General features: G+C 41.5%; 1 protein-coding gene across 6 annotated transcripts in view; it reads right to left on the reverse strand.

Annotated features, from left to right (window-relative positions):
- LOC109992096 (clathrin heavy chain 1) overlaps positions 1 to 14,973 on the reverse strand; it is a 78,913-nt gene that overhangs the window by 16,723 nt on the left and 47,217 nt on the right. For 5 of the 6 annotated variants that reach the window (XM_065960338.1, XM_020644592.3, XM_065960336.1 and 2 more), the window contains 15 exons: positions 14,645 to 14,787; positions 14,276 to 14,510; positions 13,974 to 14,096; positions 13,518 to 13,663; positions 13,092 to 13,275; positions 12,736 to 12,928; positions 6,120 to 6,277; positions 5,835 to 5,999; positions 5,545 to 5,652; positions 5,211 to 5,378; positions 4,877 to 5,026; positions 4,618 to 4,749; positions 4,310 to 4,420; positions 3,940 to 4,110; positions 3,579 to 3,800 (listed from right to left, as the gene is read on the reverse strand). In XM_065960338.1, the coding sequence (XP_065816410.1) occupies positions 3,579 to 3,800; positions 3,940 to 4,110; positions 4,310 to 4,420; positions 4,618 to 4,749; positions 4,877 to 5,026; positions 5,211 to 5,378; positions 5,545 to 5,652; positions 5,835 to 5,999; positions 6,120 to 6,277; positions 12,736 to 12,928; positions 13,092 to 13,275; positions 13,518 to 13,663; positions 13,974 to 14,096; positions 14,276 to 14,510; positions 14,645 to 14,787 (2,409 nt within the window). The remainder of the gene's footprint in view (positions 1 to 3,578; positions 3,801 to 3,939; positions 4,111 to 4,309; positions 4,421 to 4,617; positions 4,750 to 4,876; positions 5,027 to 5,210; positions 5,379 to 5,544; positions 5,653 to 5,834; positions 6,000 to 6,119; positions 6,278 to 12,735; positions 12,929 to 13,091; positions 13,276 to 13,517; positions 13,664 to 13,973; positions 14,097 to 14,275; positions 14,511 to 14,644; positions 14,788 to 14,973) is intronic. The other variant, XM_065960334.1, reaches the window with a different exon arrangement.

Genomic DNA, 14,973 nt, shown 5'->3' on the forward strand with positions numbered 1-14,973 from the left:
GCATCTCAGTTTCTCGGAGAGTGTCAGACTATAACAGATTATCAGAATGATAACGGTCTTATCCTGCAACGAAAGGACATCAAAGGACATCTTTCCACTCAACGGAGAACCAACGAAGCCGCTCTCGCCGTAAGGGACCCTCGCCGCCATCAGACGCCTCTGCACCAGGACGGACAGAAGATCTGCTCCATCGCCGGACTCTTTTCCTTTCACCATTCGCGGACAAAGCGATTCACAAGAGAGGCTTAATTAGGTCTGGGCAGAATTAGCTTTAGAGAGTCTCTTTAACAATTGTTGATCGAAGCAGAAACTGTAATTTTTATCTTTGTTGGACCGCTGCGTGTAGGGCCGAACTCGGTCTCTTTTAGACATTAAGGCCACATTTAGGCCTTTGTTAGGTGTGCGCCATCGGAAGGGCGACCACGTGGGACGAAGTAATCTTCCCCCCCTTTTCTCTTTCTTTCATCCACACACGCACGCCCGCACCCAGGTCTTTGTTAGGTTTGCGCCATCGTGAACGACCACGTGGGTACGAAGCCATCTCCCCCCTTTTCTTCTTCCCCCTCTCTCTCTCACACACGCACGCACGCCCGCATGCACACACACACACACACACACACACACACACACACACACACACACACACACACACACACACCTACATTCACACCCCTTCCACAAGCCTGTGCTTGATAATGTTTGTTGCTTAGATTAGTTTATAATAGTTATTTGTTTAATTAAGTTCATTGATTTTGGATTGATGTTGCTTTGTTTAAATAAATTCTGTTATAATTTAAGAGAGCAGTTGTTTGTGGTTACTGGTGTATTTGCATTGTGATATAAGCTGGGTGCGAAGGCTTTGTGTACGGATTTCACGCCTTCAATTTATTAAATATAGTTATTCATTATTAACAATATTAGTAATTAAATAACTAATTTGAGACTGATTTGAGTGATATTTTGGTTATATTTACCTGATTACAGGTTGGTGCCCCAAAACGAGATTAAACATAGTTTAATGATATTTTATTTATATTATTAATAATTTAGTATAATTATTAAAGAATATAACCAAAGTTGACTTGATACAACACCAACAAATGGTGCCCCGTGTGAGGCCTTCAATAAACCAGCTTTATTGCACTGTTAATGCACAGTAATCCAAACTTAAATCCTAAAAGGGATCCTTCTGAAGAAAATTATATTTTCTTTAAATTTTTGTGGTTTAAGCAAAGCAGACATCAAGCTGTGGCTTAGTTGTGTTGTATGTTGTTGGTTAATGGTTAAAGCCATAACTGTTGTCCCCTTTGGGTCCATACAACAATTGGACATAATGATGCAGCTAGTGTGACTTTATCAAGGAACTTGATTTGTTGCATTAATCTAGATTTTGATCCTGAAGTATTCTACTAAAGGATTGTGGTGCTCCTTGTTGTTTGAGAGCCATTTGGCCAGATGAGAGCGTAACCTCATCATTGTTGCATAGCCAGCTGTCTGAGAGGTGTGAGTTCCTCTCTTCCTTTGAGGACTTGAGGTGTGAATCCCCTCTCCTATCTTCCAGGATAGACTGCAGTGATCAGTTGGGAAACTTAGATAAGATTTGCTCTTGTGTACCAAGACCCTAGGTGAGTCGGGAGCTGACACTCCTTTTGGATCAGACGACGCAGCACTGCAAGAAACTGCTGCAAGAACCTCTCCTTAGAGGAGAGTGCCAACCTATATAGCTATTCAATTAGCATTAGTGATAAGAAGTTAGAAGAGCTAGTTGATCTTGTCAACCACCGAGCCAGGATCGCCCCTAATAAAGACAGAATGTATGCAGAAGACATACATCAACCATGGGCTAAAGCTCACTATGGATCAGATGATCCACCCCTTCAAGACGTAGTTGCTAATCTTATCCACCTCCCTATAGAGCAGCTCGACAGCCTGAACTCCTACACCCTCAGCACATGTGAAGAGAAACTAAAGGGCTTGGTTAAATATGCAAATCAACCAACTGGGAAGCCAACACGTACAGTTTCAGATGTTCTAGGCGAAATTCTCCTCCTTTATCAGCGCAAATCAAATGTGCAGAATGATATACACCGGGAACAGCTAACCCGGGTACTAGAAGAAGGACAGATCCTGTGGGACGACTTTGAAAGAATGCAGCATAAACTAAAGACCTTGCAGGAAAATTGCAAGGCCCTGCAGGAGGAGAATAAAACATTGCGTGAAAGCAGCAAACTGGCCGAACAAAAGAAACGGAGTGACACGGTACCCAGATTTCAGGATAGGCAGATAAGTACTGCAGCCCCCAGATCAGCTGAGGAAACCTCAGACGAAGGATGGCAGACTGAACCAAGCCCCTGAAGGAGGGAGACAGACATGTTGCAGGATCTGGAGGAGAGGGGAAGGCACCGCCGGGTCGACCCAGGCACAAAAGCGCCCACGTCCTCAGACCACCCGGTAAAGAGCTGGATGATTAAAGATGAAGGGCCCCCGCGTTCCGCAATACGCTTTGAGCGAAGAGAACCCTCACCCCGCTGGAGGAGAGGCTTTACTCCCCCTATAGACAGGGAGGAGACACGGGCCGAATTGGGCACCGAACGCTACCTGTCCCACGATAGACGGCCACATCTGAGTCGAACACAAACCCCGCCACGGTTACGACTCTACTACTGTGACAACCACAGGGCTTACGATTCGTCAGACGAATCGGACGACCCTCGCCAGCCTTCGGGTCAGGGCCTGCGAACCAGGCAGATAGAACCTCAGGCCAAAGATCTGAAGCGTTTTTACCCAGATAGCCCAGATTCAAGTATTAACGACTACCTTAGAGAAGTTGACCATTGTCTCCTTGACCTGCCTCATGCGTCCTCACATGAAAAACTGAAACGGATCTGGAAGACTACGGCTAGGAGTGTCCGTGATTTCATGGGGACACTCCCACCAAAGGTTCGATCCTTGCAGAAAGGAAACAAATCTGTTAGTCAGCACTTACAAACTGCCAAGCAGAAAGTGTTGGACATGTTTGAATTAATTCAGGGAGCACAGGTAAGCATGGAGCAAGACAAATCGTCAGGATATGACTCTGATCCTGGACCAAGCCCCTTAAGAGATCAAACAACCCCAACAGACGTTTTCAACCAATGCTTTGATTTCAGTTCAAAATATTTAACAAATGACATAAATAATTGATCTGTGTGTGTTTCCTTAATTTCTTCAAAACCATAAAGTTTATACTCTTTCATTAGAAAAAATATCCCAGATTTAAAAGTTGTGCATACAGTACAGAACTTGGCGGTGAACTATGAGGGCAAAAAACAAAGATAATTGTTTATTAATTGTCATCGCGGTAAATGTTCAATTAATGGTTATATTGATTTGAGTTCATATCCCTGTATTAGTCTTTGTTTAATTTGTGTTTATTGCTGATATCTAATATTGTATGTTTTGTACATAGAGTAGAGAGCACAGTTCACCGAAGTTCAATTCCTTGTGTGTTTAAGCGTTCCTGGCAATGAAGCTAATGAAGCTAATTCTGATTCATTTTTCCTTACACTTTACAGACTGGTTAACTCTGGCCAACCCACCTTTGAGAGATACTCCCTCATGACCTGGATGAAGTATGGCATTGAGAAGTCCATAATGTTATGTCGCCATGCTGTCTCCAGCACCACATCAGGCCGCAGTAGGTCGTAGCAGGTAAATAGGCAGGCTGCAAAACACTCCTTATTGTCTTCCTCTAGAAACCAAGCCAGAAGCTCCTCTGCCAGATCAGTGTCTTTTGACTCTGATGCATACTGCATGGCATCCTGAAGAGACAGAAGCACATTTAGAACTAAGTATTTGACTGATAACAAAGTGAAAACATTTTTGTGCAGTCAGTTTCTTAGATGCATTGTGATGCTGTTTTTTATTTGGTTTCAAACAAATAAAGTATAAACTGTGCACCTTGTAAAGCTTGTCCTTCTTGCACAGCTCGACACTTTGTTTCCAGCGGTTGTTGCCCTTGAAAAGATAGGCTGCAATCCTTCTAAACTCAATCAACTCGTGCTTCTCCAGGCCCTGGGCCAATGAAATGTTGTCAAAATTGTCATAGGCATCAATCGAAGTACGCAGTGCCTAGATAAGAATGAGGAGAGGCTATGAGACAAATTTGATGAAGAAACTATAAATAAGAAACATTTATCCTTTTGGTAAAAATTCTGAAAATTAAGCAGCAACTGAGCATGTATTATTTTTCACCTTTCTAAAAACATTAAGGATATTTAAAAAAATGATAAAGTTATGATTCACATAGTACAATAATGAAACATCATACCACATAGTCTTCCTCGTTGATAAAGAGGATGTTGAGTGCCTCATTCACTGACTTGTTGTTATGATTTTGGACAGACCTTAAGTAAGGTTTGACCAGAGGCAGCTGTTTCATCTAATCAAAACATAGAAAAAAAACATCATTCGTCCCTGTTCCTTTTCAAATGATGTCCTCCAAAACTCATGATTTTGGTCGGCCACCATCAATTACGAAAGACCTACTGGGGGAACAGTCCTGCATAACTTTACACAAATAATTTAATTAAAGTATTTTGTTATCAAAAACATGTAAACAATTAGATAAAGGTTTACCTTGCTAAAAAAGTTGACAGCACGTGAGTGGTCCAGTCTTGGGGAGAGAACTATGAGAAGGTCATTGAGTAGCAATGGTTTAAACTCCAGATAAAACTGTACTGTCTTGTAGTACAGCTCAACATTGGCCACCTACAATGAGGAAATACTCAATGAAACAATGTAATTACTTAATGTCTTAAGGCCATTACACTGTTGCTTATAGAACTGAACGTCAAGTAGTTCTACTTTTTTTCTCCAACTTTTTTTTTTTTTATACCTTTGTAACAATGTCTTTGAACTGGCCTTCCTTCCATGCATCAGCTGGGTGATTCATCATGGTGATGATGGCATTGTCATATTCCTCGTACTTGTCGTAGAGAAACACAAGCTCGGCCCAAAGGTGGGCCTGCTCTGCTGCCCTAAGAACCTGAAGCCCACACACACAGGTCAGTTTATCAACATAGAGGTGAACAAAACAGCAAGATTCTTAAGTCCTGTAAGTCATTCAGAAATGGGGCCATTAAAATACATTCTATTATCTTGGAGACTAACTTATGTGTTGGCAGCAAGACATCCAAGTGATGATTTTTAGAGAGTTTAAAACTGCCTACCTTTGGAATGTTGACACGGGACCAGAAAAGCTCCAGGTGCTCCCTCATCTTTTGGGGTTTAAACTTTGAGTACAGGATGGCCAGCTCAGTGAACATACCCATGTGTGCACGCTCTAGACCTAAGGCAGCCTCCAGCATAGTGATTAGCTCTTCAAAGTAGCCTCGATCCTGGAAAGTACAGACAGACTTAATGCGACTTTGCCCTTTAAAACCAATGAAACAGACCACATAAGCACTAATAATGTACTTTTTTTTTTTCCTATCACAAAAATTCCAGAGAGGGAGCTTTTTCCATAATAGACTTTGACATGTTGCAACCAGTAACCCCAGTTACCTGGTAGTAGTTGATGAGTTCCTCAAGTTCATCTGCATGAACAACAATATGCAGGCCACACATTTGGGCGAGGCGGAACTCTTTCCCATCTACACATGCAAAACACACCTGGTAGAGAACAAAATAACATTAAAGTTTTATTTAAATGTATGGGCAGTACACTGTCTTCAGAAGCCTTTTTATGGATGCTGTAGAATGCTAAGTTTTACAAAGAGAAAAAAGAAAACCATGGTACTACAACTGACTCACAACTCTTAAAAGAAATGTCCAACTGTATACTCATTCCTAACCTCTTTCCATGTACGGGTGCTGTTGGCCTTGCGAGCTCCATCCACAGCTGCCTGGTACTCTCCCAGGTGCACTAGCGTGGAAGCCAGGCGGCCAAAGTTGGACACATTGTTGTAAAGCAGTTTAGCTGCCTCGTACATTTTATCATCATAGCAACGGTCACCCACCTAAAACAAAAAGAACACATAAAAAAAGACCTTACATGTACTTACTGTAAAGAGCTGACATAGATTTGGGCACAGACAAGAGTCTATGTGAGTGTGTTATGCATACTTCCCAGGACATACTTGCTGAATGTGAGCATTATTGGGCCCATTGATGAACTCTTCCAGTTCAGCCAGGCGGTTTGTCTTTGCCAAGGCAAAGATCAACTCTGTTTCAACAAAAGACTCACGGGCCTTCCTACGAGCCATCTGAAGAAACTTCACTAGGTCCTCCCAGTTTCCTGCACACATCAAACAACTTTGATAAACTAACTATATGCTACAAAACAATAAAAAAATAAAAAATAAAAACCAACATAAATAAATAACAGATCTGAGCACCAATGTGCAAAGGAAATAAAGTCTCAGGGATTAAAGCTAAACCAAATCTTTTGACTGAACATTCTCAACTGTTTCCCAGTAGATGTACAGACATCTGAGTTAGACTAGAGTCACCAGTCTGAGATATGACTACGTTTTACTTATGTAATCTTATACTGGGTCAATCTTCAGGTCACAGGCTTTCCAAGTTTAGTGACCTCTGCTCTAACTTACTTTAGCTCAGTCCCTGGGCCTGACAGCAGTCATAGCTGCATTGATAGGGTTGGCTGTTACCACGACAACCAAGGTAACTTTGTTGAGTCCTTCTGATATCTAGCGTGTTTAGCGTACTGTCTGTTCTCTTCAATCTGAGGCCTTGCGCACTTGCTGTGTCAAACAGCAGCTTTCAGGTTAAAAGGCATTAATCTAAGTATAGCCATATATTGTACAGTAATATGCCCCTAACTTTAGCATTATCAATATAGTCAGGCGGCTTAGCAAAATTATGGAGACACGCCAGACAAAAGCACCACATTTTTTCCACATAGTTTCACCATAGCTTTCAATTTTGGGGGAGTCGCTTCATCAAGATGGCGGTTCGGAGATGGCAGCCATGTGAAATCGCTAAGTGCTAATTCCAAGCCAAGTCAATCTTGATGTCAATATAAACATTTTCTGGTTCAAGGAAATGCATTAAAATACCACTCGATGATTATTTGTGACAAGATCAAATACATATGTTAATTTTGGTAATGTATTACATCATTTTCTTTGGTTCCTAGGCAGTTGGACATGAATTAACCCTTTGAGGTCTGAGGCTATTTTGGCCGATGGGTATAATTGTTATTTTACTTATGTATACTACATCAAAAAAGTTTACCATATAAGTGCGTGGTATCATTTTTTTTTCAGCGCAACCTCACCTTTATGATCTGACCATTCATTAGTCACTTGTTGATAATGTATCAACACACAGGACACAAACACACACAAAAAATAGAGAATTACTTTTGAGAAAATTATTATATTATTATTCTAAAAAACACAGATTGCAGAACGATCTGTTTTGAATTGATAAAAATGAACTTCAAATGTATAAAAATTGAAATATAAAAAGTAAATTTGAAAATAAAAATGAATTGATTCAAATATTTACAAAAAAAAGCAGAATTCTACTTAGGCATTTTTTGTATTTTAGCTATGCCACTGCTCCAAAAGTTTCCTGCTTCTACTCAAAACTGCTCCTGGGAACTGTTTTGAGCAGTGACATAGCTAAAATAATAATAATAATAATAATAAAATAATAAATGGAAATATATAAAGGACATTTAGTATTCAACTATTTACAAAAATAGCAGGATTGTACATAGGCGTTTTTGTATTTTAGCTACCGAACATATTTCAACCAACACAAACAAGAGAACAAACACAAGACTGTCTCACATTTTCACACATTAAGTTATTAAAATAATAATACATGCATGACAGCATTGACAATGTAGGTAAGACATGGGAAAGGTAATTAGAATACAATCATTTCACCATAGGAGGCTTGGCATGGAGTTCAAGTGTGTGTGTGTATGTGCACTAGATATGGCACCGCTCAAAGCAGTTCCTATCCACTAAGGCAGGGGTTCTCAAACTTTTTGGGCTTGTGTACCCCCTTTCATAATTTTTTTCAGCCAAGTACCCCCTTATCTGCCAAGGACATTTTTCAAGAAACAATTTAGCAAAAGAACATAACTAAATGAATGTATGTGATGTTCATGAAACTGTTGGCTAATGTCACCCACATAATGTCATAATGTTGGCGGTGGCATCTTTGATTGACGGACAGACAGTCACCATGGTTACTAACTCTCAACTGACATCACTTTGATAATAATGCAAAAAAAAAAAAAAATTATTGTAGGTGAATGTTCCAAAAAAAATGTTTAACAACCGAGGTCCAGACCTCGCTGATATCGTGGAGAGACTTGTTAGTAACTTCTAAATAATGACAGAGAGCAGAAAACACCGACAGCAACATTTTAAACACCGGGGTTATATCTCTCATCACTGACTGTCTGAGCTCTGCTCAGTCTCTCAGCAGATTGTGAACTTCTCTCTGTCTCGTTAAGGGTTCGTTACGTCGCTACCCGAAGAACAAAACTTAACTTTGCAAACTCTTCAGATAACTGTTTATTGCACCCTGTTGGTTTGGAAATATCTCAAACAGTTGCATATAACCGGAGTTCTTTTTACGGTATAACTAAGTTTCATTTTCGGGCGATGCATCACGCTCCGCTGCCGAGCAGAAAGGGGGAGATGCGTCTGTGTAGGAGCATAAACTGCAGCATGATGAATGAACACATAAGCTCGGTTCTACTGTCTCTCTGCTTTGGCAGATTGTCAACACGTTCAAATCCTTCACGATCGTTTGCACAACACTATTTTGTTGTGATGTAACTTTTTTTGACATTTGTCATGTACCCCCTGCAGTACTGCCACGTACCCCTAGGGGTACACGTACCCCCATTTGAGAAACACTGCACTAAGGCATAGTCCTAAGTCACAGGCCTTTCACTTCCACAGTGTCAGGTTTGTCTTTCCAGCAGAGTGGTCATATCCTCTCTGCTACCCAGGAAGGACTTCCACCCTGACATAATACTGAGGATTAATAGCGGCAATGTCCACTTATTGAAAAACACAGTCCCCATCTTTGCCCGGACACTGAAGGATGTAGCCCTCAACAGGGAACAATCCTCATTCCCCAGAAGGAGCAGCACCACCTACAACCCGCTAAGAGCAACAATACACCCTTAACCGCCAACCAGACCAGCCCCAAGAAGAACAAATCACCCCCATGTCCCTCCACACCTGCCCCCAATGAGACCCCACCTGAATAACTATAATCCCCACCAAACCAGACCACAGCCACCCCTCTCCCAGGGAGCCCCAACACAACCACATCGACAGGAGCTTCACCCTGGCCCATTGAGTTATGCACAGGCTGTGAGGAGAACAGTAGGCTCCACCCTATCCACCTCCCTCTATTCCTGAACCCTGGAAGATTCAGGGTCTGAGGTCTTCGGCTTTTTGCCTTAAGAGTAGGAGCCCAGACTTCATAATAGAATTAGGTGATCCAGATATATTTGTCCTACAAGAGACATGGTGTCGAGAAAACACCTCCACTGGTTGTCCTTTAGGCTACTTCGAAATATTGTACCCATCCACCAACTTAAAAGGTGTCACCCAGGGAAGGGATTCAGGGGGGATGCTGATTTACAAAGCCAACCTTATCCACTCAATCGAGCTTACATCAAAAAGACAGTAAACAGCCTTCACACAACAGAACCCAACAACCTTATAGATGGCCTGACACAAGCAAAGACCAATACCAGACAGCTTTCCAAAACCCAACCATCCAAACTCAATTAGACCTTTTTCTCTCCTCCTCATATCCCGTCAGTAAGGACGGCCTGACTCTACTGGACTTTTACTGCATCTTTGACAATGTGGCAGAGTTATCCAGTCTGAAAAAATCTAAGAACCACAGGTCAAACAAGGGAACCAATGAGGAAAGGTTCGACACAGGGTGTAGGCATCTGAGAAAAACACTCAGAAACACAGACGACGACCCTGACCTCCGCCTCCAGTAATTGGAGGCATTGAAGGTCTACAGACGAACACTCAGAGGTAAAAAGAACAACATGTGAGGCGACAAATTAATATGATTGAAAAGTCCATTGACTCAAATGATTTCTGGAGGAAATGGCAATCTTTCAGCAAACCTCAATTCAAAACGGAGATACATCGGGAAACAACACTTTAAAACCCTGTATAAAACTTTTCCCCTAAATTCGGCCCAAAATGAACTGCTTAACAAATTAGACATTTTTTAGAATCAGTTGTTTAAGACAATCAGAACCCTTTGGACTTCCAAATAACTGAAGCTGAGTTACTGGCTAAAATCCAGACTACCACTGAGGAAAGCCACAGGTCCTGATGGTATCTTAAATGAAATGCTCAAATTTTGTCTTCATAAATGTGTCACTGCCATGTTAAAATGATTCAACTCTACCCTGAGCATTGGACATTTCCCTGACCTGTGGAGCAAAGGATTCATCACCCCAATATTTAAAAATGGAAACAAATTATTCGACCCCAATAATCACAGAGGCTTATGTGTCAGCAGCAACCTGGGAAAGTTATTCTGCAGCATCCTCAGCAGCTGACTGCAGGACTTTCTCTGTGAGCATAATGTCCTGAACAAGAGTCAGATTGGATTCACACCCAAACATTGAACAACCGACCACATCTACACCCTGCACACCCTCATTCAGAAACATGTTCACCAAAGCAAGAAGAAGATCTTCTCTTGCTCTGTCGATTTAAAAAAAGCATTCGATTCCATCTGGCATAGCGGTTTGTTTCTCAAGTTAATAGAGAAGGGTGTAGGGGGTAAAGTGTACGACCTGATTCAAAGCATGTATCAAAATATTAAGTGTCCTGTAAAAATTGCCGACAAAGAAACACACTTCTTCCCACAAAATATAAGGGTGAAACAGGGCTGCAGTCTCAGCCCCACCCTGTTTAACATCTACATGGATGAGCTGGCTCAATCCTTGTCACAGTCACATATACCTGGTCTGACCCTCAGTGACTATGAAATCAAATGCCTCCTTGTGATCTCATATTGCTGGCTACATCTAAGGATGCTTTACAATTACAACAGCAGCTGGATCATCTGCACATCTTCTGTCAGACCTGGGCCCTGACCGTTACTTTGGACATTACTAAATTTATGATATTCCAGAAACAACCCAGGGGTCAGAGAAACCAACAGACGTTTTTATCGGACTCCACAGACATACGACTACATATAGTTAGGGCTGAAAATCACATCCACAGGTAGCTTTAATCTGGCTGTGAAAGAGATCAGAGAGATGGGGAGAAGGGCTTTTTATTCCATTAAAAAATCTGCAAACATTCAATTACCAATTAGAATCTGGCTCAAAATATTCAAATCTATAATCGAACCCATCGCATTGTATGGTAGTGAAAATCAAGATTTTGATAAATGGGACACCCAACAGAGACTCTGCATACAGAGATTTGTAAGTGCATCCTCAGAGTCCACAGAAACTCCCCCAACAATGGCTGCAGAGCTGAGCTCGGACAATTCCCCCTTTTAATTGGAATCCAAAAACGAGCAATACATTTTTATAAAGACTTAAAAAGCTGTAATCCCAGCTCCTACCATTACAAAGCTGTGCACTACCAAGAGGAGAACATGGAGAGGAGTTACCTCAGCCTGCTGATCCTGAGGCTCACACCTTCTAACAGCACCAGGCCTCAGGACAGCCCTCACAACATCTGAACTAATCAAATTATAGAGAGAGAAACAGACAGGTATATGAACTATTGGACATGCACAACAGAAAGTCAAAGCAAACTTCAGTTTTTTCTGGCTCTAAACAGACAGTACACTGTAGCCGACTATCTGAGCACAGTGACTGAGAAGAAAGTGAGAAAAACATTAACCATGTACAGACTCAGTGATGACAGCCTGAACATAGAGACAGGTAGACACAGACACACCTGGCTGCCCAGAGAGGACAGTCTGTGTCAGCTCTGTCCACAGGTGAAAACTGAGGCTCACTTCCTGCTGCACTGCAGCAAATAGAAAGACTTTAGAGAAGTGTCTAAACAACATTAAACATGGTCCCAGACTTTGAGTCGCTCTCGGACATACTGGGGGAACACAGCAGCAGAGAGGCAGCAAAATATGTCCAATCCTGTCACAGCCTAAGGGACGACCATCACAACAGCTGACAGGTGTATGTAGTCACCTAACAGCGCACACTGCTTTATTTGTTTGTTTAATATTTGGTATATCTGTACATATAAAGTTTATAATTGTTGTTCTATTTATAATTTTCTTGTCTGAACACACACAGTTAATTTATTTTTTCTTCTGTTTATTTTTTGCTGTATAAAATTATTAATTTTACTCATGCTGCATCATTGATTACTGTTGATGTTGTTTTGTATTGATGGTTTGGCAATATTGTTTATGCAACATTCATGCCAATAAAGCTTTCTAAATTGAAATTGAAATTGAAATTGAGAGAGAGGGTGAGAGAGAGAGGAGCAGCAGATGCAAAATTAGATAACTTTGTCAATTCTTACGGTGCATTAACTCTATCAAACACTGAAGGCTCATTTAAGCTGAGCGTGCTCGCCCCTCCCAGTTCACACTCACTCAGCCTACAGGTCTGGGTTTGACACACATAGACATAAAGGCAGCCCATTTATTTTCATGCTTGTATTTATTTGAAGTGGAGGTGAGTTCTCGGAGGTGGAGGCAGGAACCCTGCTATAAAGTTAAACTTACCACCTTGGGCAGCAGCTTGTCCCACTTCCATGTAAGCAGAGGGGTCTTCGGCCTTGATGTAAGAGTCAATTGCTTCTTTGACCAGGCCTTTCTGGAGCTGGGCTTTTGCCAGCTGACTCCACACTGGTGGCTCATTGCAGCGCTCAGCAAACTCATAAGCTCTATCCAGGTTACTGATGTGCTCTATCAGAACCTGGACAAAATGAGAAAACATGCATATCATGGTGAACCACAATTCACAATAACACAATTATTGTGCCGGCAATTATGATATTGGTTTAGGACATGAAGATGATTCCTAAATAGCATACGGAGTATAAAAGCTTACAGGTTTACTTTTTCTGTAATCAACTGACCTGCACAGCAGAGGTGTTGACATCAAATTTTCGAAAAATAGCAAAAGCCTCTTCAAACAGTTCATTACTTATTGCGATGTTTGCAATGTCTGGGGCATCGTAGTTGTCAAGACGGTTGATGTACTCCATAACACGTGTACGATCAGCTTTAATAGCTGTCAGGATAAGAAGATTCTGGAGGTTTCTGGAATAAACAACAAAGCCATTCTTAGTAAGGGTATATACAGTAAGATTTCAGTGTTTTTAAATATGATCACAATTTAGGAATTTTCTATAAAGGAAATCAGAACAACTGACAAATGCCTGAAAATTTGAAAAGTTAGCTCACGAGACATGCTGCTTATTTAGGCCTTAGAAATATGTGAAATATTATGGAGAAAGTTAATGCGTTATTCAGAATAAGAGGTAACCTCAAACCTTCCTCACCTGTGCTCGCTAAAGACAGAGTTATCAAGGACAATCTTCTCCAGAAGCTCAATGAGCTCATTGGGGAGGTCGGCAGTCATAAAGGCCTTGACTGTGACAGACACCTCCTCTGGATCCTGGGTCTCAGACAGAGCTGTCTGGACAACCTGCAGCAGACAGGGACAAATGACATCAATCTGTCTGTGTGTGTGTGTGTGTGTGTGTGTGTATGTGTGTGTGTGTGTGTGTGTGTGTGTCTCTCTCTCTCTCTCTCTCTCTCTCTCTCTCTCTCTCTCTCTCTCTCTAAAAAAGAGCAGGTAAAAGACCTTACTCTTTGTTCAGTTGTAAAAAAAAAGAGCAGGTAAAAGACCTTAAAAGACTAGATTGGCTAACGCTGATGGTGTAGCTAGTCTTCTTCAAAAACTATAAATGTGTTCATGTGGCATCATTTGGTTTAAAAAAACATTGGACTCTGACCTGGTCAATAAGTGGCCTTCTGTAATTGTTGGTCTCCAGCAGCACGCTTGCCCACAGCTCCGTGTCTTTGCGACGTACAAGGTAGCGGGACAGACTCTTGAACAGTGAGTTTTCATTGCACACCTGACAAGTTTACATGAGAGAATTAGGAATTCATTTATATTAGAAAAATAAAAACAGGAAAGTCAGGAATACAGCATGAAACTTATTCTGTTGTCATTAAGCACAGCATCAGCACAATGAGAAGTACTCTGTCCACCATCTCTGCCTTTAATTACAACACAATTTCAGTTTAAACTCACATGAATCAGTTCCTGGTCACACTGTCCTCTTTCATAAGCCACACAGGCAAGGTGGGGGTCTCGCTTCTCACAGTATTTGCCAACCACCCGGCTGTCATAGTAGGGGTTCTCCCTCAGGAAGCGTTCAGGGTTGTTGTTGCTGTCGATGTAGATCTTGGCCAGAGCGTTGTGGGTAGCAGGCTCCTCGCAACCTTCATGAATACGAGCCTCCAACCAAGGAAGCAGCAGCTTCAGCCTGGAGATATACCCAGTGAGTATTTGACAAAAGTTAAGCAAGGCTTGAAGAACAAAACACTGCTGACTTATGTCACCAAGAGTTGACTCAGGGATTCTACTATTTTTATGTTTAAATAGTTAGTCTCTTCATACCGATTTCTCTTCTCCACTTCAGCCACCAGTTCATCTGTGGAGAACTGTCCTCGAACCACCATTATCAGGTTTTTAATCACATCCTCTGCACAATCCACATCCAGTAGCCCTCCAATGACTACGGGGAGACGGCTGGGGTTCACCTGAAATAAATAATCATACTGTAATTTCACTGATAAGTGAAAAAAACACAAGTCCAACTTTAAATGGAGGCAAGGGCGGGCACAGAGAAAGCATGATAAAGGACATTGTGCAGTTCCTCTTTGATTTCACTCATGGTAAACAAAGAGAAACATTTTAAATTTTACACTACCAGTACACATATTCAG

The sequence above is a fragment of the Labrus bergylta genome, chromosome 11 (genome assembly GCF_963930695.1).
Source record: "Labrus bergylta chromosome 11, fLabBer1.1, whole genome shotgun sequence".
Classification (NCBI taxonomy): domain Eukaryota; kingdom Metazoa; phylum Chordata; class Actinopteri; order Labriformes; family Labridae; genus Labrus; species Labrus bergylta.